This window comes from Trichoplusia ni, chromosome 3 (genome assembly GCF_003590095.1).
Source record: "Trichoplusia ni isolate ovarian cell line Hi5 chromosome 3, tn1, whole genome shotgun sequence".
NCBI classification, from domain to species: Eukaryota; Metazoa; Arthropoda; class Insecta; order Lepidoptera; family Noctuidae; genus Trichoplusia; species Trichoplusia ni.
In genome coordinates this window covers 7,310,149-7,333,660 of record NC_039480.1, presented here as the reverse complement: position 1 = coordinate 7,333,660, position 23,512 = coordinate 7,310,149, and the positions used below count along the sequence as shown (strand labels likewise).

The window sequence follows — 23,512 nt, the reverse complement described above, 5'->3', positions numbered from 1 at the left end:
CATGAAATGCAATATGAAATGTTATGTGTCTTGGTTGGTAAGTCTCTTTGAGGTTAATGGTATTGGAAAAATAAATTGTGACATCCCTACATGCGAACGTTATAATCTTTTTTAGCTGCACTTCCAAGACTTTTGTATTTTCGTTATAGTTTAAATAAAAACCAGGCCTGATTTGTTAATCTACAAAGCTGGCCCGAGAGATATAAGCTAAGATTATAGGGAAACGCCCTAGATGTCGTGTTTTGTAAATGCATGAAAAAACCACTTGAAAGATCCAAAAAAAAATATATTACATTCCCAATAAAGCCTTCTAGGCTTCATTTCCCTGAAATAGGTGTCTACTGTGAGAATAAGAATAACAAATACTTGGATATAAGGGTACCTAATCATATTGATGCACATATGCTAAGATAGTACTTATAATATATAATAGTGCCTAAATTATATAAAGCTGTCGTTTTCCCTACTTTTAGGAGATAAATGTTATCAGACAACACTTAAAAGTTTGCCATACTTGTGGCAGGTAAACAAACGGTCGAGCAAGTCGGCAACACTGGGGAATGGCACGGCGCATAAACTCGGGGTATGTAGAAGGGAAAACACTGACAACTCTCACGCAACCTTATGACGTAGTTTCGGTATAGGTTAATTCTTAGTATTGCAATGCGTCATCGCAATTTCAGTTATGACTAAAATTTTGTTTTATAAGACTTTTTAGGTTGACTTTCAAATGGTATGAGACATAAGACACAGCACATTTAGATATTAATAAAATAAATACAAACAATTGCATATGTCAACATATATATTTTCAACTAAGTATAAATAAACAACCATACGACCACATTTACTTAAAATTAAAACATGCATTCTTATAATACACAACTTTGAATGATGATTACTTTTAATATTACCTACGCCTAGAAAATTTGCAAAATGACAACAAGCGATTTTGTAATTTTACGTTCTACAGTTGTTCTACTCTTAGGAATGTTTGCATTTTTGTATCCTTATTATGTGACACTGTAAGCCGGAAAGCTCCGGCTAGGCTCTTGTCAGCTGTGATCCGCACTGGCGCTGCGCACTCTCCGAATCAACTCCTCAACCCTTCTGTATGGACTTTGGCACCTTTCGTCGTTAGTTTCTATAAGATATGGTCCAGCTTCGCTGTCTCTGCCCTCGGGAGTGTGGCAGCCACTAGAACCTTCGCCTACTCTGTTTATGAAGGGCTCCACATCAGGAACAACTGGTGTTGCTGGAGACACTGCTCTATTTTCCTCAGTTGTACTCAACTCTGCTTCTTTCTGTCGTAGCCATACTGGAGAATTTACATATATTTTTGGTCTTTCTCGAAGAGCGTTACACCTTTCTAACGCCGGCCTGCGGACTGGTATTGGTGGTCTGTAAGTTGCCTGAATGGTTACCCCTCTTCCTACGATGGTACAAAGGAGGCCCTTCAAAGCCGCTCTAAAGTCCTTTAGATGGTATGCATACAGAAATGGATTTATAGCCGAATTTAAATGGGAGACGATGATACAGACGTATGTTAGTGGGTTTGGAATGTCCAATTCAGGCATAAACGCTTTTATAGCGTTGACAGTGTACAGTGGTATCCAACAAATAATAAAGAAAAACACTATTATTGCAAGGTTCTGCGTAGCCTTGACTTCTCGTTTTTGAGCAGCTCCTAGCACTCGCAGCATTGTTCCGCCACCAGGGTTGCGCCCTCGGCAGCCATCGACTGTCATTACTTCGCTGAGCTGTAAATGTATAAATTACTAACATAAGATATTTTATATGTACAATTATAATATTGATCATACTAGTAGGGACGATGATATAAGCTAGCTTTGGCCTTGATGTGTAAACTATATTTAATAAGTTATCTAATAAGTTTAAAGCAACAATAATTAATTAATAAAAAATATTTTTCAAAATTTTATTTACCTGTTTGACAACGACGCGGTAGATATGAGCGTAAAATGCAGCAAGAAGCACGCTGGGTGTAACAATAGTAGCAAAGTAGAGGAACAGGAGGTAGTTGTAGTCCATGACTTCGACAAAGTAGCAGCCAGGCGTAGACTGACCCGCATGCCAGCCGAACAGAGGCAGGAGCCCTACGCCCGCACCAGACACCCAGCACACAGATATTATACCTGAAAACATACAATCAATATTAATACAACAGTCAAAAGCAACTTTGTAGTATGATTCTTTTGGAGGATGAATTTGCTAATTTACTATTGGAAATGCTTTGATTATTCTTTAAATTTAGGATTTACAGTAGGTTTACAATAGAATGCATTTTAGAGCAAAATATTTTAGATAATAGGGACTGACTAGTTTTTCGGTCTTCATGAATTCATTCTCATTTTCACTAACATTTGCTAACGGCCGCTTTCTATATTCGATCTCAATCCCTAATTTACGGATCGAGATTGACATTTGAATCCATTTCCGACTTTTAGTGTTTCTATAACCGATCCATGGATCGTTTTCTCGATCTTTTTCTTCAATCTATCTTTGGGAGGGCGGATCGAGATTTTAGATTGGTATTTGTATGAAAGTGACAGTTATGCGTTTTCTATAACCGATCTCTGGTTTTGACAAATCGATTTTTGACGTTTTTGATCTATAATTGCGATCCCCCATTTTTTACGGATTGTAATGAGAAATCTGTGAAAATGGAAATATTTTCAAGTGATAGTGATAGCGATCTTGAAGTATTAGCTCAGCTATCGGACTGGGATAGTAGTGACAGTGACGAAGAACAAACTCTGTCCTCAAAATTTGTAATTGTGATTGTGATGCATCGAGTGGCTGTTTTTCTTTTCTGTACTTTACTTGTAAACGGGAGTCAAGGATTTAAGCTGAAGACCAGCGCTCAGTAATTCTTTTGGATTGCTAAGCATAAGCTGACGCTTAAACTTTTCTGCTTTCGGTATTATAGTTTTTGTGTACTAAGTACCTACACTTTTACCAATATCTGTAATACTGAAATCAATAAATAACGATTATAATATTCTCGTTTTGATTTATTTATTTAAAACCATGAAGTATCATTACAGGGTTTACCCTAATGCGACAACTTAGAACTTAAATTAAACAAAAATTGCAACACATTACATTATTAAAAACACATAAACACGTCAGTCTGATTTTGAAGAAGTTGGTGGTGTGGAGAGCTCTTGTAAGAGGTGTTTTGGCGAGCAAATTTGTTCTCGCTGTAGGTGCGGGCTTCGCCGCCGCCGCACGAAGCGGTCCGGTACACACGCTCAAGCGCTGCAATACTTCCGAGTGATTCTCCACTCCACGAATCACCTTCGCCAAGAAGACGACCAGTGCAAACTCCCGCCTCATATACAGTTGATCATTGCCAGCCATGCTCAGAACAAACAGAGTGGGATCCATGAGTAGGTAGAACGGATACACCCTTTACAGTTTCTTGGACAGATGGCGCGTGAACTTATTCTGAACGTGCTCGAATATTGCCGCTGTATTCTATTCTATAACTGAGACATCGGAAACACAAACAACAAATAAACTTGCGATTTTAAAATATATTATGTTAATGTCAAACTGACTGACAACTTTTCGATTGACTGACGTTCCGTTACTGATCAATAAACGTTTATTGTCGTTTATGTTTTTTCGAATCTTGAGGTAGAATTACAGGATTTTACCGCTACGACTTCCCAATCATTTATTTTTGTATTTTGTGCACTTTCTAATGATTATACATAAAATAGATAAGCTTTAAGAAAAAAGTCACCATTTTACTCATTAATAATCGCTGAAGTACTTTTTCTGCACATGCGTAAAACAAAACGTTTAGCAGGGCGATCTATCCGTTTTTTTTCGATGGATTTCGAGACGAGATCGATTAATGAAATGCAGATTCAAGCTCAATCGAGAGATTGAGTAAAATCTGGATTGATCGGAATCTTAGATTCGGGATTGAATATAGAAAGCGGCCGTAAGTAAACGCCTGAAATTAAAATACTAGTTAAAATTTGTTCATGGGGATTTTGTAGAGCATTATTCAGGCGTTAATATCTACGTTTCGCAGTCATCTTATAGTTGCAATGATTACTTTATGATTGCTAGTCGTAGAGTATTTTAGGTCCCTCAAACTATTTTTGGAAGATAAATATGAGATTATAAAATCGTCATTTTATTCTATAATAGGCAATGAAATCGTAGCGTCGCGCGTATTGTTAAGTACTGCTGTGAATTGAATGAGAATACTTTGACTAGCCAGATCATTTCTATTTTTAAACTGCGTAAACAAGAAAAATGGTGCACTTATTTATAGCAATCAGTTTGTTTAATTTAGTGGCTGGCGCCAATCACACTTCAGTATTTGAAGCGGACGATTGTTTCATAAGTTAGCAGCTAATTATTTCATTAACAATCGTGTGCTGTTTTGCATCTACATATTATTTTCAATTATTTTTCTTTGGTAGTATACAAAATTTGAACTATGAGGAAACAAATAATCCATTTTTAGTTCAATACTCAATATGTTTAGTTCACCAAGTAATTACTAACATTATTACTAGGGAATACGGTTGTTTCCCGAAACACTTAGCCGGCTTACTGCTAAAGTAGAACTACTTAGTTAAGTACTTTTAGTAAGTAATTTCTTCGCTTCTTTTTAAAGGTAAAGAACAGTCAGTAAATAATAATTTGTGTAAGTGTAAACTATGCTTCCAAAAAACCTAATTTGTCAACCCAATTAGTAATAATTAAATACCATGATAACACAGTAGGTACATTAACCGTAACGTAGAAATATTGATATCAATAAAAAAACAGACGTAGGAAAACATAACATATGCAATGTGTTTTTTTATTCTTGAAATAAATTACCTATTTTGGTTTGAGTTCAAGAACAACCATATTTTTGAAATTTATTCAGAATGACTTCTTTTTTGAGAATATTGCATAACATAAACAAAAAGAACTTCTTAGAATTTTTCCAAAGCGATTAAAAATACAACATTTTAAAAACAACAGCTTTATTAATAAAAAAAACCTACGAATATTATGTACTTGTAAATGCAGTTTTATGGCACGTATGTATACCACGATGTTTTAGGTAATTAAACCTAAAGCACTGTTTATACTAAAAACAAATTTGACAATCTATAAATGTATACAGTAAGTTACAGTAACCTACATTATTGACAATCACATAATTTATTTATGCTGTGACTACCGAGTATCATTATCATTACAACATGTTAACTTAACTATTTAAATCATTATAACGCTAACTTATTTATGTTACAAAACCTGTGATATATCACTAATTGGTTTTAAATGTATAATTCACACAGCTATAAACATAGACATCCACCAAGGAGGATTAGAGAGCCATGACTTTAATTTTTCTCTTGATGGCAACATTTTAGGAGATTTCTTCGGTTCAGGCATTCTGGCATAAGCTATCAAAGTACCACAATCCACATTATTCTGGAGGAACGCGTCTTTGGTACGAATCTCAACTAAGCACTCCATGTTCTTTGAGTTAACGGGCGGACCGGTCTTGGTTAGAGGATCTATAACTGTTGAGTTAGCCGAACACACTGTCACATTCACCATAGTTGTGTTTGTCGTCACTAAAGAGTTCGTGGAAGGAGCGATAACTGATGAATTTGAGGTAGTATTTAATGAGGTAGCATTGAGTGGCACGGTATTGTTGGTCAACGTCGCAACACTGGTATTAACTGGCACTGTATTGTTGATCATTGTTGTTGTAGTTGTACACACAGTTTGGTTCATTCGAGTCTCAGACGTAGGTGTCACTTTTTTGCTATCTTGAGTAAAAGTAGATACTATTTCACATGGTATTTTCAAAACTTCAACCTTTCCGTTTTCTTTTACTTTCAAAAGGCAACTAGCTTTCTCCCCAGCCTGTCCATTGTACGGTACTGAACTCTGAGAGTTGTAGTATCTTTGTCTGTAGTAGTCATCGTGGTAGTAATGGTCGTGATAGTGACTATGTGAGCGACCAAGATTGTACAAAGTCAATCCAGTTAATAAATCTCCATAACGGCTGTTCGAATTCCTGTACTCATTGATGTACACGTATTGAGGCGCAGTGTAATAAGCTGGCACCGGGTAAGGGACGCTTAACGGTGGGTAGTAATGCGTCCCATGATTATACGAAGGTCTATATCCAGTTCCTCCGTACGAATTGTATGAATGGCTCGGTTTGTATGAAGTGTCATAAGGTTTGTAATTATTCTTGCCGTACGAAGATTGTGATCCCGAAAATCCAGTGGAAGAGGAAGGATACGAGTGGCTTCCAGAACTTGATGGTCTCGATCCAGAGCCTGATAAGCCAGTAGAACCCGAGGGGTAACTATGAGTTCCAGAACTTGATCCTGAAAGTCCTGAAGATGATGTGGGGTAACTAGAAGGTTTGATGTTGGGACTCCTTCCCGAACCTGATAACCCTGACGATGATGAGGGGTAACTTGAGGAACCGGAACTCCACCATGAAGATCCTGAACTTGAAGAAGGCTTACTGTTTGTACTTGTGCCTGAACCCGATAGTCCAGAAGATGATGATGGGTAACTGGAAGAACCAGAACTCCACCACGAAGACGAAGGTTTGCTGTTTGAGCTTGTTCCTGATCCAGATAAGCCTGATGATGATGATGGGTAACTAGAAGACCCAGAACTCCACCACGATGACGAGGGTTTGCTGTTTGAGCTTGATCCTGATCCAGATAAACCAGATGATGATGATGGGTAACTAGAAGACCCAGAACTCCACCATGATGACCCTGAAGATGACGAGGGTTTACTTATTGAGCTTGATCCTGATAGTCCTGAAGATGATGAAGGATATCCATGTGATGAAGAGGAACTCCCCCACGAGTAACTTGGTTTACTATTACTCGAGGAGCCCCAACTCTTGCCCCACGAGCTGCCACTACTCCTGCTACTGCCTCGGCTTGAACTTCTACCACCAAATCTTCCACATTGTATATAAGTAGCAGTACAACACAAAATTAAGAGGCACAAAAATGTTCTGTTATCCATTTTGCATGACGCAAACACGCGCGAGCACGATCTCGATTGAATCCATGCGCGTTGATCTGTTTTATTTAAAACAAGTTTTTGTTTATGTGTGCGTGTATGACGTAAATGAATATTCAGGGAATTTCAATTGCTGTCTCTTTCTCGCACACTAACGGCAGATAAGAGAAGGCTAGAGGTGAAGTAAACATCGTATCGTTTCTTAAATGACCATACGATAACAGTGTAAATCGACGGCAATTAAATATTTAGTAATTTGCTTGTTCATTAACTGGTTTATAAATACACAACATGCATCAACTGTTTAAAGTGAGAACACCAAATCAACCAGCTTCATAAGATATAGATAAGTATATCGGTAAAGTGCAAATATAGGTACTGGCGACCCGCATGACGAGTGCAACAATTAAAGTCCCACAAGCCAGAACAGAATAATTTTGGCGAGGTTTTGACAAAAATGTTAAGAAGTTAAATTATCCAAAACAGTAAAATATAGCTAATGAAAAACAACCATTTTTATTTCATGCATAGTTACTAGACTGAGGTAACAGAAACACAAACTGACCGTAGGAACCTTAAGGTCGTCTGATCGTAGGTCCCTTTTTGTAATATAAAAATCAATATAAAGTTGAATAAAATGCATACATTTATATGTATGAATAAGTTTTCCGGTATATTTATGACATAGTTATCCTCAACACAGTCATAAACGATATCGCGGACAGAACAACGCTAAGATGTAAAATTAGTAATAATATTTATAAAATCAGGATGAGCCTTGCTATTTCTGCTTAGGCACGATATCACAGTGTACCGAAGCAAAAGTTACGAATTTTGCTTATCTTATCAATCATAGGCACGCGGGCATCCCGTCGCGTCGTCCTTATAAATAGAAACCGTGCAATATTCCCACCCCACAATATTCCTGAATAATAGGGATACCTAAGCAGGCCTAATCAACCTCACTGATTTAATCATTCTTCTAAACATTCCTTATCCGCACTGGTTTTTACAATTATTCGCATCGTAATGTTAACAAGTACTTAGGAATTGAACCAGTACACTAGTACCTACATAATATAGAATTGTTTAATATTATGGTATTCAATCACGTGTTCCCTGTTCTTACAACAATGAGTTGTAAATTGCAATCTAATAATCTTTTTCAACCTGTAATCATGTTTATGAAGGCAGCTTGCCATTCTGCAACGCTTTTGTCGCGACACAAAGCCGTCACGATGGTCGTTTAGTTATAATCATGACGTCGTCACGGCAGCACATTTAAAATGTTACTCGAAGTATTAATAGTTAGTCTATTGCATACTGTTGTGTTGTGTGTTGAGAAAACCGCGAAAGATGTGAAGCCCTACGTGTTTCCGATCCCTTTCGAATTACCCAACCGAAACGATCGCGCCGACCAATGCTGGCTCCGAATAGAAGACGTCGAGTTGGTGGAAACTGTCACTGTATATTGTTACATAGCTCATGCGTTTCTCTCCAATTATATCCATGACTACAACTCGAAGAAGATGACAGAGGACGGTGTGGACGTCAGCCTGTGGATTGAAAAGCCCCGGAAACACGAAGCAGAGATCCTGCCTCCTGACAGCTCGCAGCACGCGATAAAGGACTGGCGTGTGACGACCGTGTTGGATCCCACTACGCGTATGCGCCTGTATGTTACCAAAAATGCAGACTGCAGACTGGTCATGTACAGTCGAGAAGCAATGACTAATTACCAAGTAGACTGTGAACGAATCCTTTACTATATTAATGTTCGTGTTAGTGGAAGTGCTGTGATTTCCAGACAACAAAACCTAAGACTCTTACTTGCGAGTTTTTTCCTTATGTATTTATTTGTTTGAGTATTTGTATTCATAAGTTTTATTTAAACTATTTTACACAAGTTAAATATTTACTAAGAATATAAATATATTTCGTTTAGAAGGTTATGTTACATTTTTGTGTTGTGTTAATTACTTGACACGGTAAGACAGTGTTATCTGTTTCTTGAAGGCCGAAATGACAATAATAATTTCCAATTCAATTATCCTTTACATTGGACAGCAGCTATTATCGAAACAAAATGTTTTTATTTAGGGTGTTTATGAAAATATTTATTGCTATGCTACTCAACCGCCAATACAATAGGTGACATGTGTAGTTGAAGCCATCAATAATTACAATTACTGGTTGCTACCTTAAGTTGATTGTTTGCCGCTGTAACTAATCCTAATATGATATTATTTCTATGCAAGTGAAGTTTAAATGAGAAATGTATGAACTGTAATGTATAAATAAACAGCAGTCATAATATAATATACAAAAACTACGACGAAGCTGAATACTTTTACTATTCTAAGATATAGATATCGAGATATGAATACTGCTACATCTTCAAGTGTTTTCAAAACGATGAATACGAATGGCACATATTATAATAATTGAATGATACTGCACTTTAATACCTACTACCAATTACCTCATTATTTATACTTTTTGCTGGATGTTTAACTAGCTGATACGACATCGCTCCACAGAGGCTATGCGACGAACCGTGTCCCCTCCATGTTTGTGTTACAACAGATGCTTAATTGTTTTGTGAAAAATACCGACTGCAGCACTAACATTTACATATAAGTTACCATTATCTGTGTCTATAACAAGCGTAGATAAATAGTACCTAAGTTAGAAATATTCTCATCACTTTATAAAATGTTATAATAGTCGCATCCTAGCCAGTATAACTGGTTTAATCAGACACTCAGTTCGCTATTTATTTCTTATGCTAATTAATCACTCGTTGGTTTTCTTCTTTTTAGATAAATTTGTTGTAAAGGTCGCAGATTCCTTAAAATTATTATTCTTTTATTAATTTCATGTATACTAAAGGTCATTTAAAATAGGCTAGATCTCCCAAAAGTTTTTTTTTTATAAAAGAACATAATATTTCTTTGTAGGTACAGTGACTTAGTTCCGAACAAATTCGCACAAACTCTGACATAACCGAAATTGTTAGACGTTGGGATTAATAACGAGAAATAAGTCAAAATTATTAATTTAAATTAATACTTTGCCGTAATAAATCTTAGAGCTGAAGGTATTGACCATGAGCAGTAAATAATGAGAACAGGGAAGTTACCTCCGAGACGAATTATTTAGCACGCTTCATACTTCTTGTGTCTTAAAGGGAACATCATGAAATAGTTGCAAACTGTTTTGCAATAATTTGTTTTTGATTAGCATTTCCTAATATCAAAATTCCAACGAATTGAAGTTTAAGGAAAATTTAACGCAAAAACACCAAATTCTAGCGAAATTTGTTTTGAACTCCAAGTTTTATCATAACCCTATTTAACTTCATGATAATTAATTAGGTAAAGTTAGTACTAGTAATAGTAAACATAATTATAATTTATTATTTACTGGGAAACCCCGTACCTAATAACGATGTAGATTATATGTGTTAAAGTTCTTACTCTCATTTTTTCAATAAAGTTTTATAAACTCAATATTATACCTATAAAAAAAATGCTGATATAAAAGTTCCACGACTTAAACCAAAATAGAAATAAGTATTAAAAAAATCACTAATATAGTTACTTATTTGCCATGAAAATACGTTCAGTAGCTACAACGTACATGTATAAATGGATCTACTGAATACAATGCGAGACAATGAGTATTAGATGACCAACCTTCGTCGGTTCATCGCCCATTGTACCTTAGACGAATACTGTTTGGTTTATAATAAGGACGTATATTTCTGCAAAATGCAAAAATCTTGAATACATAGTATCTAGATATAACCCAACTCTTTTAGGGAAATACAAAAACATTTCTGAAAAGATAAATTGCACCTGCTCTTCTCTCCTTAGTGGTGGCAGTAACTGTTCGATGTCCTGAGGAAAAAAATAGTTTTGTGGCAAATGAAAACTGAAAGCAGACAGAACATAATTATACAGCCTGCTAAAGCCCAGCCATGTTGTATCCTAGTTTAAAATATCAAGCCTAAGATTTTTTTCTTTCAACATCTTAGTTTAACCTCTTAAGTGACTATTTTTTGCTCGTTGTTGTTGTTTTTGTTATGGTTTGCTATTTTTGCGGTAGATTATCTATCGTCGCTCTGTCTGCTTATTATAAAGGTCACTTAGCCGGCAGTAATTTAGCCACCACTACACTTTACGTGCCGATTTACTTTCATTCATGAGGTCAATTGTTAAGAATTCTGTAATTCGTAACTGATACTAGTATCTACATTTTCATCCCACTGAGCACATTATTCTTGTGTGTCAAGGAACAGCGCCTACATTAGTAAATCATATTTATCTATTTATTTGCGTATCTATGCGGGTGCCTACTAGCAGTGGATGGCGACAATATGCTCATTTTATAATGATCCTTTCCATCGATCTTTTTATTTTTCATATATTTAACTCCTTGATTTCTAAAAATAGAAAACAAATGACAAAAAAGGTTTTTTAACATTTTAAAAGGACCGACTTTTACTACGAAGTGCAGAATTACTGCCACAACCACTGGGCAATGGGGTTATGGTCACCAGTTACCACACTGTCTACACGGATTAGTAATCACAATTGGTGACTGTATTACTGTAATAAGTAGACTGCAAGACACTTAGATTTCTCTACAGTAAATAGTAGCACTTTGCGATAGTAAAATCATTGAATGCTTATTTGACATCACAAATTTGTTCAAATACATTTATCCAATACAATTTGTTAGTAAGTTATTCCTGTCTCCGCTGCTGTGACTCACTCTGATAACAAATTAAAATGAAATCAGTGTCAACAATCGATTGTTAAAGTGAAACTTTATTCGAACGTCGACCGCAGGGATAACCCAATTTGAATCATCAACCCAATGCACCGATACCCGCGTAGGACAAGAGTTTGAGTGATACACGAATGCTTGTCTTTAGGTCGCATGCACAGACATTCAAGGCACATGCACGAAGAGGGTGTCCTTCGTACAGCCTTGAATGTTTGTGAAATCGCTAATTAAATTCCTTACAGCGGGATTGCTTAACACAAAAAAAAATGTGTATTAAACCTTTTGATTAGTCTTGTTCGTTGGTTTCCTGGGATTTTTTTAACGTATTTTTCTATATTTAATAAATTAGTAAATATATTTTGCCTGCTAATGGTAACACATAGCGTAGCACTAGATTGAAGCTGCTAAGTCGACTTTCTTGGTAGTACCTACTTGATTGCCCTTGTCATAATGAATACACAAGTAAATACATAATACATTTTTATGTACCTGCATAAAAACCATGTACCATGTATCTATATTTAGTGTAACTATCAGCAGTAAGGTTGTTGCATTGAATACTGCACAAAACAGCCAAGCAAGAACGTGGCTTCACGGCAAATGCAAAGATAAAACCAAATGAAACAAATCATAGACATCATAACTTAATTAATAATAATCACTAATACCAATCGCATGGTATGACTATACAAGGTCATCAATATCTATAGCGATGACTCAAATCTATCTCTGGAAACAATTATATCGAATAAATAGAATAATCTGGCTTAGTATTCTTTGATCACGACTCATTCCTTATAATTATATTATTTTGGTAAATAAAATCTCAGCTAGTAAATATTAATCAAGACAGGCTTTATTCTTGTCGTTGTCCTTCAAGATCATATTTGAAACCTGAATGACTGGTGAACTATAACTAAATAATAGTGAACCTTCATCAATAATACTGCAATTCTTTAGTACCTCACGTTGCTATTTTAATTTTTCAGGCGCTTCCGTACACGACGCAGCGCCGTAGGCCAATATAAATTCTGTAAATTCTCAATTATACCTGGTGATCTACGGAAACCGCACAATAACCTAATTACACCGAATTAAGATTTATAATTGTAACATTAAAATACCTCATGCATTGGCAACATTCTTGATACACATTTCCACATGCAAAGCAAAACTTTTTACCTTATAGTAAAATTAATGATCTGAGTTAAAATTGTTCGCAAAATAAATAATTCATGAATACTATCCGGCTTTAGAAAATGTGCGTAGCGTAAAACACTACACAAGTGATGTTGATTGAATGCCTTTCAAACAGACTGTATTTATACCAATTCTACTGATACGTAGTTTAATTCACTAAACACGGCTGAAATAGGTGATGAATTACAACGAATGCTGCGTTTAATTTTCTAGTAATCTTTACTATCCTTCCTTATACGTTTATTATATTAAATTAAAATAAACTTTCAGGCCTGATGAATAAGTTTCATCACCATTACTCTGTTTCGATCACTTCATAAGAAGAGAAACAAACCACTTTTTATGGTGGTATGATGTATAAATGTTTTTACTGAATTATTAAGTCAGTAACACTAATTATTATTGAGCCGCATAAGAGACCAGCAATGCCAACATAGTAAATGCATTCAATAGTTATTGATTGGAAAGCACAATTTCCGTAATTAAGTGTAACTGGACAGTTGGCACCGCATCAGGGGGCCCGGGGCTCCCGGCTGGAGACTGCAGCCAATTTATCAATGTTACATCGTGAAGATATGGTTAGCCGACAATCTGATGCCAGAACCATTTAATACATTAATGGACTAGTAGGATAGTCACATAGTACGTAGTACTATGTCCAACAACGGCACACACATTTACAAAAGACCTTTGTGACTAAAACAATAGCTGAGGCCTGGATATCTTCCTACTGATCCTTTCTTTCCTGATAGGATATAATTAGTTTACTACACTTTATCTGACGGAACTTAAATAAGAGAAATGTTATCTTTGGCCAAGTCCGTAAGCGACCTTTTGTATACCATGACAAGGGCGCCACTGTAACGATAATAGAAACAAACTCCTTATTTAATGTACGCCCAGCTTATTTATAATTAAACTAAATTATATTTCGTTACATTACGATGAAAAATATAATAATAATGTATGTCTGTTTGTAGGTACCGAAACAAGAATTGAGCTTTTAAAAACCAGATCAATGGCTGGCATGACTTTTGCGGTCATGTCGAAAGCATTCTCATTTTCATAAATAAACAAACATGTCAGTATGTCCTTGGCCGTAAAATGGAAACAAACCTAATTAACTTACAAATAAACTTTACGTCGCTGTGTTTACATCGAGAGTGAAAGTTTGCTTCAAACACAAATATTATTTGGATTCGTTGCTTCCTCATCATTCGTTTTCTTTGAATCGGCAGAACGTCCTTGAACTGCATAATGATCTTGACAAGCGTCATTAAGTTGCTTGACTATGTCAAATGGGCTTGTTATGCGGATAATAACAGGATATATAAAAGCTAATATATATTTGATATAGGGGTGCCCTTTATATATGCGCATTAGGAAATGATAATGGCTACTGTGTCAGACCCATCAACCCTATTATTCACCCATCGTTACCATAAGTTCAATAATGATTAAATTAATTATCCTTTATGATGGCTATTCAAACTTGATGTAAAACCATCATAAAAACATTTTGGTTCACAATGATATAGCGAAAAAAATAAAATAATAGAAAATGTCAGCCCTTACACACTCTTTGATACTCATGTGTGATTAATTAATGGATTATATACTAGGAAAATGCCAGGGCCAGTGTCGGCAGCGATGGTTATCGTTTCATTGTCCGCTATAAAACACATCATCAATTTGTTTTACAGCTTATTTGCGTACATTGTGAACCAAAAACATGGACACAAGGATTATGACGACTCTGAGAGTACAAGTCCGTGACCTATTGTTAAAATGTATGTAAGCTTAGTTAACCTTTGATATACTGGTCACTGAAATATTGAAAATATTTGTATTTTTTTAGATTTACTCTTTATATACACTCTTGATACAATCTAGGCTAGGCACTAACCAGAAAAGCATTCACATATTTTTGGTAAAATTTTCGTTCCGGGCAATTCTTAAATGAATTAAAGTTGTAACCAATTTTGACCGCCCAACTCAAAACCAATTTGAAGATGTGAACATTTTACCCATCCCGATTCGAATCAAAACTCAACGGTCCATTAATTCACGGGCACTGGTTGGTTTCGTCTAAGTTTCACCGTTCCCATTATAAGGGTGACCCTCTCAGCAATTTTAATTATACGCAATACCGCCGTGGTTTACATGTAATTCCTACTCTCAAGTTGTAATTAATTTAAGGCTCCCGCTGCTGCGTGTGCCAGCCAGCTGATTAAACTGCACGTCACTCAGTGTCGGGCCAACATGACATGATAGTGGAGACAACCATGTTATATTAGACCCTTTTACTAGCCATCGAAATATTCAAACATGAAGCTATGGCGATATTCAAATAAATCAATTTAAGAAACTGTAGATGACCTTAAATTGATTCAGGTTTTAAGCAAATATAGAATGATGATTTTTGTTCCTTCCTCTTTCTGAAGGCTCATTTAACATCTAGAGATAAACGGTGAAAAGTGAACTGCCAAAACTAAGTGTTTTCAAACACAAGGTGGTAAATTGAAAAAAAAACTAAAATATTTAAACAATTTTCCAAAACCGCCTACTCGCTCGAAAGTTTTTCGTTCTCTTCGGTTATTTTCTATACTACAAAGCTGACACAAGATCATTTATAAAATTAACTCCAGTCAACTGTATCCGAGATTAAAACCTCGCAACATCAACTTCTTAAGATAAAAGAAACGAGACAAACCACTAGATTATATGGAGCTTACAAAGAATTACGAATAGACTGTAAGATAGTGACGCAGTAAAGAGCGTGATTTGTTTGACCTCTTCGACCCTGCGCGGGCGGAAAGGTCACAGAATCCGTAAAAAAGCCGAAGATCCCTCTAGGGAGAATATTGGGTGTCGACCTTACAATTAAGATTACCACGCAATTAAACAGGAAGATGATAAAATCATTAAAGACAGAGAGAGCTTTGATTCTAGGCTAATGCCAATTAGCAGGGCATTGTTCATTGCTCGCAACTTACTTCACTAGGCAATCTCAATTAGCTTTTCGGTTAAAATAAAAAAATAGGCAATAAACTAACCATTTTCCAAATCCTACAACTGTTGCATACATAGGTATAGCAAATGCATTTAAAGCTTGGGTTCTATATTTACATACTAGTAAAAATAATAGCTTTTCAAACAGACTTTACTGCTAACAGATTTATTTCAATAACATTTTTGTTACAACCGCCATAAATATCACAAAAAAGTAATAAAAAAATTTCAATCCGTAATATCCGCACATCGACACGCCGTCGTCAGCTATAAAAACTCCCGGACGATGACGGAGTAACAAGAGATAACGTCTGCCAGGGTTATTTATTACAGGAGACACCAACTGCGGAAAGGAAGGGTTCTCTTACGACCTTGAGTTACAAGATAACAAGGATTCTCTTGCCTTACACTGTAACAAAGAACTTGGATCTGCATTAGTTATTGGCACCATTTATCTGTTAACTTAATTATATCTTCATAGCTAGTTGCATGCCTTAGATATAACGCATTACGATTATAATATACTAAAGAAAGCCAATCGCCGACGTCCCTGCATTCCAATTTACTTCTAAATTCACTCATCTGTAAACATGGAATTGATTTACAAATATCCATTTTTGAAAATAAGTGTTTGGAAGGTTTCAGTAAAAGAATATAAATTCAATTACGTGTCTTCTTGAAAACTTGTTATTTTGTTTGAATTCTAATTAAACACAGGAAAATGGAGTCATATCTTAAGTAAAAAAATCAATACATTACTTGCATTTAATTATTTTATTTTATTGGTTTCGCAGAGTTAGTACGTATAATAAGTTATATACAAGAAAGAGTAAAAAACTGTACCGGTTACCTATGGTGTGCGTAGTGCTTCTATGTGACCTGAAGTAACCTTAAACAAATTATTATAAAAACAAAAAGCCTTAGGAAAGCTGCTCGTGTAAAAGCAATACTTTCAGTTCGTTTACCCTAAAAGGGTAACAGTAGGGATCTTGTTAAATTGATTCGAATGAGCAAACATTACTCGGAGGCAGTACCCGCTAGCCTCAAATGAAATATTTTTTTTTCTGTTCCGTACCAACGTATCCTACATGAATTTGATGGATTATAAGACGTCTGGGTAAACTAGACTTCATTTCTTCGAGCCTTCTTCGGCCTAAAGGTGATGAGGCAAAAAAAAATACCCGAAAAGTAATGTCAAACCAAAAAAAACGTGAACGAGGGTGAAATTCAATTCAACTTAAATTCCAATTAATATTAAATTTTTTACCTACATTCATTGGTAATTATTTGTTACTGATACTCTTTGTTTGGGACGTTATTTGAGCTCTTTGTTTTCGTCACAGGTGGTGAATGGCAAATATAAACGTTAATTGTTTTCAATGCTTCTAAATGACGCCGCAAATCTTACGCCTTAATTAAAACGACAAACATAACGAAAAGTATGTATTTATGTAAATAGACCTTAGCAAATTACGAAAAGTTTATGTTGCGTAAATGTTAGTTACTTTGTTACGCTTTCACGCCAAACACACTTAACCGATCGTCGTGAAACTTTGCACACATGTTCTTGGAGGGATTAATAAAATAAATAAATAATTTGCCGATTGTTATTTCTAAACCTTAATCATAACGCTTCTAACTCAATAAATGTAAACTAACTGAAAACGTTCATGCAACGACTATGATTTCATTACAAATACCTAATCGTAAGTCCCAGTAGTGGACTGTGCATTGCGACGATTAAAAAACTCTATCAAAAGACAGCTGTTACTAAACTGAATATCTTCACAACAAATGCATACAGAACTGCAGTAAAACTACTAAACTATTAGTTAATTTAAAAATGTTGTGCAGTAGCCATATAGTTTTGTACTGGAACTCGGCCGAACATCGAAAGTAATAAATCCGGCATATGTGCAAACAAAACTTCTGTGGAACATGTTGTACAAGTTTTTGTCATAAACCCCGATATGAGACTGAAAGTAATAGTCGTTTTTGATCCTGAAAGATTGCACTCGTTTCTGTATTGGGAAATTGGCGCAAAGATCTAAACACAGATCTACTTAAATCAATGTATCTCTTTATTAGAAACGCTTTTCAGTAGCATTGGTTGCATAGAAAATCACACTTATATTACAAACTAGCTGTTGCCTGCGACTTCGTCCACGTGGTTAGAAGATATAAGTTATGATTTATACCGGCACTATTTTTTTCACATTTTCCATTGTATCTTCGCTCCTATTAGTCTCAGCGTGATGATATATAGTCTATAACCTTCCTCGATGAATGGTCTATTCAAAACAAAAAAAAATGATTTGGACCAGTAGTTCCTGAGATTAGCGCGTTCAAACAAACAAACAAACTCTCATATATTTAACTCTGTAAAATTGTAAATAAATTGCATAATCTGTCAACACAGATGTTAGACAAATATCTTTATTTACTAAGTAGCCATGTAATTACGCAAATAAATTGTTTTGCGCGGGAAAAAGAAAACAAACTCTTCAGCTTTATATATTAGTATATAGATGCAAGGTAGTAATAAAAAAAAGAAAAAAAAAGGGGTCCACATTGTTAAGCTTGTATGACATCGTTCATCTTGAACACCTTAACTAGAATAAAGTCTTTGAATAAAAAAGTATCTTAAAGTTCATATACTTTTTTTACTAAAGTATTTAACATTTTATAATAAAGTTTATAATAAACTTAAGTTGCTGCAAGTCAACTTGTTTAGTTTGAAGAGCAGAAGAAAGCAGATTTTCATTAGAAACTTTAATTATTTTTGCTACAAACTATATTTAATACGACCGGCCACTCCTGACAGACCCAATCCAGAGTTCATAGCGTTTTTTAATTAACTTAGTTATGACCTTGAATAGCTTTGTCGTACAAAAAATAACCCACTCTTCACTAAAATACTGTTATAATTCTAGGTGGCAAGTTAATAACGCGAGTACAAAACATCGGCACGAATATCTTTGTTACATGAGTTTTAGGTTGACCCAAATTGCTTTTAATACGGTTAAGGAGACGTGACACGTTTTTTTGATGTTGCCAATCGAATGTTTTTGCAAATACTTAAACGTTTCGACGCAAATGCCATTTATTAACGCCTAAACGTGCTATTTATTCCCATTTTAACGGTTAACAGCCAATTTTGCATAAGAATACTATGTTCCGTATATGTAGATATGTGTGCAAGTCACGTATAGCAAAAAACAAGTCCCTAATAAACTATTCTATTCACACGTGTCGCTATCACTTGCGGAGAAATGAAATCGTGTTATTCTAAGGAGTAGAAAAATAACCTCCAGTATTGAAATCCTATTTTAATACGTTAAGCGAAAAGGTGACGTAAAAGTATAGGCGTTTAGAGACTGAGAAATAAACGGAACTTATCAGTAATGGGATAGAAGTAAGTGGATGTACCAGGAGTTCGGCGAACAGTCCAGAGAACAATTTGTGTGATACGATTAATCCTTACACTAACAAATTGATGATAAATAGATGACAGTACATGAATCATGATGTATTGGACTATTGATAACGGCATTTCGTGTGATTTGGGCTTTCCAGATTATCTATCCAGGAAACATGATTTTAATGTGAAACATTTTCCTATACTTTGTGAAACTTTCACTTCTGTTACAGTTTATTCAAGAGGGCCATTAAGTTCCACTTAATATCGCATAGCTTTCTGTTAGTATTATGGTAATGGTTCGTTCGTCTACCCTGTGTAGACGAACTAACTAACGTGGAGAGTGCACATACATGTTTTACTTAAATTTGTTCAGATTTTATATTTTTGTTTTTCTTAGATCGAGAGGAAGCGATCCATTAACTGTTGTATATTTAACCTACACTGGCTTTTATCATTTACGTTGCTGTCATCATAATAAACATATTTTTTTATAAACTAGTACAAGATATCGGTATGTTGCACATTTTACTAGTGTTGCGTGGCCTATTTACAGAAACAGATGAATACGATCGGTTAAGTTAGGTTAGAGAAAAAAAAGTGCAGTAGGTACACTGTAATTGAGAAATGATTAATTGGATTCGTAATTGAAAAGTGTAATTTGAAATAAACAGTTGATGATACGAACGATTTTATTTTTGATTTGTCACTTCAAAAACAAAATCTTGCTTCTAAATAAACAAAACAACAGTTAAATAATTGATCAAACGTCAACAAAATTATGTATGCAAAGCTGAATGCAAAGCAAGACTGCAGTAGCGTTGACGTTGTTTTTCTTCTCCCCTTGAAAGCTGTAGATGTGCCGATAAAGCATACGCACGCTCACATAAACAACGATCGCATTCTGACAGATATTTTCGAAGACAACCAATTACATTCAACGCTGAACTCGAATAAAAATATTTGTTGCTGAAATGTCTGCAAGTTGCGCGGAAAAAGGAAAGTCCTTGGCGCGACCTTCGTGCTCGATCGTCATGTTTTCTGAGTAGAAAGGTCTGAAGCGATTTGATAAATAAAATATTTTCAACTGCGCATTTATATGTTTGCAATGATTGTTATTGTGAAAATGGAAAATGATATTACTTGGAATAAAGGACATAAGTATGTACCTACTCAACAATTTAGGTAGGTACTTTAAACATCTCAGTTCTTATACGATGATTCCAAAGCATTGGTGTGCTTATTATGTAGCAAAAACTAGCAAACTTTTAAATGTCACTATAATAGGAAAATATTTACCGCTCTAGGAAAGTTTCTTCCAACATCAATTCCAATTAAAAGTAACTTTGGAAAGGAAATTAATTAGCATTTCGTGCCATGCTTTAATTAGGGGCCTGTTCCCAACTGACAGTCGGGTCACGTTTTCTATTGTTTTGGTCATAACTACGGATATTTCGTTAAAGACTTCTTCATGATACTTTTGCGTCACTTCTGATAACACTCCACAAGTGGGTGGGTCTTCAGATATTTTGCTGTTCATCGTTAGGTATTGATGAATAGATGATAGAGAGATAGTATTTTCAGCATTTTATTAAGTTGGGCGACGAATTTCCTTCAAAGTTATATGTATCTTTGCATCTCTTTCTAACGCCTACGATCTATTCGGCTATTAAGTTGACCTGAAATGAAAGGTAAATCCCAGAAGTAAAGATGCAGAAATTACTTATTTCTATTTCTATGTAGTAAAATTTGATTCTCCTTCGACCCTCATTTTCTTTCCATTTACCTAACGCCGATAGAGACTATGTTCTTTTGTGTTCTGTACAATAAACGATTTAATATCTTGTTATAAATATGTGTTATAACTTGGGAACTTAATTGAATAATATCAGCATGTTCTGGATTGAACATACTGTGTTGCAATCACATTCAGAATAGGAATGTTGCAATGCTTGAATTTTCAATACTCAATCACAGATGTCGGCTTAACGTATTGGAATGGAAATTGGTTCAGACGTGGAATACGTACTAGATTTGCAAATGAACTATACACCTTAGATTCAATGCTCTAAAACTCTATTCTACAGATGTTTAAAAAGGTCAAAGTATTTGATATGTTTGTTTTACGAAGCTAAAGGTTCATTGATAATATTCACAGCAAAGAGAGCGAATAAAGCATGCGCTTGTATCTGACAATCAGAACTTGATTAAAATAAATATAATTTCACTTAATTTTGGTTGGTACAAACGTCCCGTATGTTAAAAATAATACAAGACCACGAAAGCATTGTAGAGAAATACTCAGAAAATTAAGTAGTAAAAAGCTAACTGTACCTATCTACGAAATTGTATATTGTAACAGCGTAGCCACCGTAGAAGCGCTACGACAAACGTAACGTTACATCGTACCTAACTGTTTTATTGTGCTACGTGCTTTTAGGTTTATCACCACTTTATCACCATACTTGACATATAAAGATATATTGTTACTTGGTAAAAAAAACCTAGTAAAAGTAATGTTACTTTATTGTATCGACTAGTTGTTGCCCTCGGGCCGGCCGGCTACCAACCGAAAATAATCCTACGTGCAATATCAAATCGGGATAAAAATGTGTCCTCTATCCTATGTGCTAATCCTAGTTCTGAACGATATGTTTCGTCTAAATCAGTTTTTTGGTTTTTGCGTGAAAAAGAATGAAATAATTATAATCTATACACACAAACTTTAGTGTTTATAGGTAATATAATCTACTATAATAAATCAACAGAAAGGTATTTTTAATGTACACATTTTCAGAATGCATCGTATAACATCAATTACAATTATGTTGAAAGATTTTTATTCTATCAAAAAACTAGACTTTAAATGCAAAATATCCAACTTGTATCACTTGAACCTACTTCAAAAGTGCTACGATGTTTCATTACATGAATTTCTTAGGTTAATTTAACATTGTCGTAGGTTTTGTCATCGAACAGTAAGTTCTGTCTAATATTAGAAATTATGAATGTATAGGTAAATACACCCTTATTGAACAGAGTTGGATGAAAATGTTCTCCTTACAAATGGCCTCAAATGCAACATAAATAAAGATCTGTTCAAACTGCAGTCTTTCAGAAAGAAAAATCGTTATTTTTACCAAGAAGCCATTGCATATTGGTTAAATAAAACACAGAATATAAAAACAGTAATAAATATCCAACCGAATTCTCGCAATAAGTAAATAAACGATGTTTCCGCTAGACATTGGAATCCGCAATAAGTAGAGAAGGGTCAGACCCATTTTATTGGTAACCATCAATCACTCCACATGCTTTTAAAAGTAAACTGCATAATATTTTATATTTACAGATTTATTCATATGTTTCAGTTCTGGAAATTGTGAACACTTGGAATGTTTTACTATAAAAATGCAGTTTGCCACAATTTAAAACAAAGCAAAGCAAGATAGATTGATAGAAAACACTTTTTTTGCGGAACCAATCAACAAATAAAATTCGATAGATTTCCCGTAATGTAGGTATAGTGTTGTAAGTAATATGTGCTTGATAAATTTGCCTCAGCAGAAAAAGGGAAATAGGTGTGCTATTTTAAGAATATATTTTCTAAGTCTCAGGGGACGACTCAGACGGAAAAACAAGGCATGATGAGATTCTAAGTCTTTTCTGCTTTCATTTTAATGACACATAATATCTTGGATCCCTGGAGGCATCGTTATATCTGAGGTTCACATTACGCATCATGCAGTGTAATTGGCTACGCCTGATCAGTATTATCTATACTCTATACTAATATATAAAGCTGAAGAGTTTATTTGTTTGTTTGTTTGAACGGAATCTCAGGAACTACTGGTCCAAATTGAAAAATTATTTTTGTGTTGAATAGACCATTCATCGAGGAAGGCTTTAGGCTATAAACCATCACGCTGCGACTAATAGGAGCTAAGATATAATGGAAAGTGTGAAAAAAACCGGGCAGGTATACCTAAATCATAACTTATATCTCCTACCCACGGGGACGAAGTCGCGGACAAC

The 23,512-nt window shown here is 35.0% G+C and overlaps 2 protein-coding genes across 2 annotated transcripts in view; both read right to left on the bottom strand.

Moving 5' to 3' along the window:
- Positions 1-787: 787 nt before the first annotated feature.
- Positions 788-23,512, bottom strand: part of LOC113491710 (adenosine receptor A2b) — a 37,341-nt gene continuing 14,616 nt past the window's right edge. The window contains exons 2-3 of the mRNA XM_026868835.1: positions 1,948-2,156; positions 788-1,760 (exon numbers count right to left, since the gene is read on the bottom strand). Of these exons, the coding sequence (XP_026724636.1) occupies positions 1,056-1,760; positions 1,948-2,156 (914 nt within the window). The 3' untranslated portion in view covers positions 788-1,055. The remainder of the gene's footprint in view (positions 1,761-1,947; positions 2,157-23,512) is intronic.
- Positions 5,005-7,100, bottom strand: LOC113491709 (filaggrin-2-like). Its single transcript, XM_026868834.1, has one exon. The coding sequence runs from the start codon at positions 7,054-7,056 to the stop codon at positions 5,335-5,337; it is 1,722 nt and encodes a 573-aa protein (XP_026724635.1). The 5' UTR covers positions 7,057-7,100; the 3' UTR covers positions 5,005-5,334.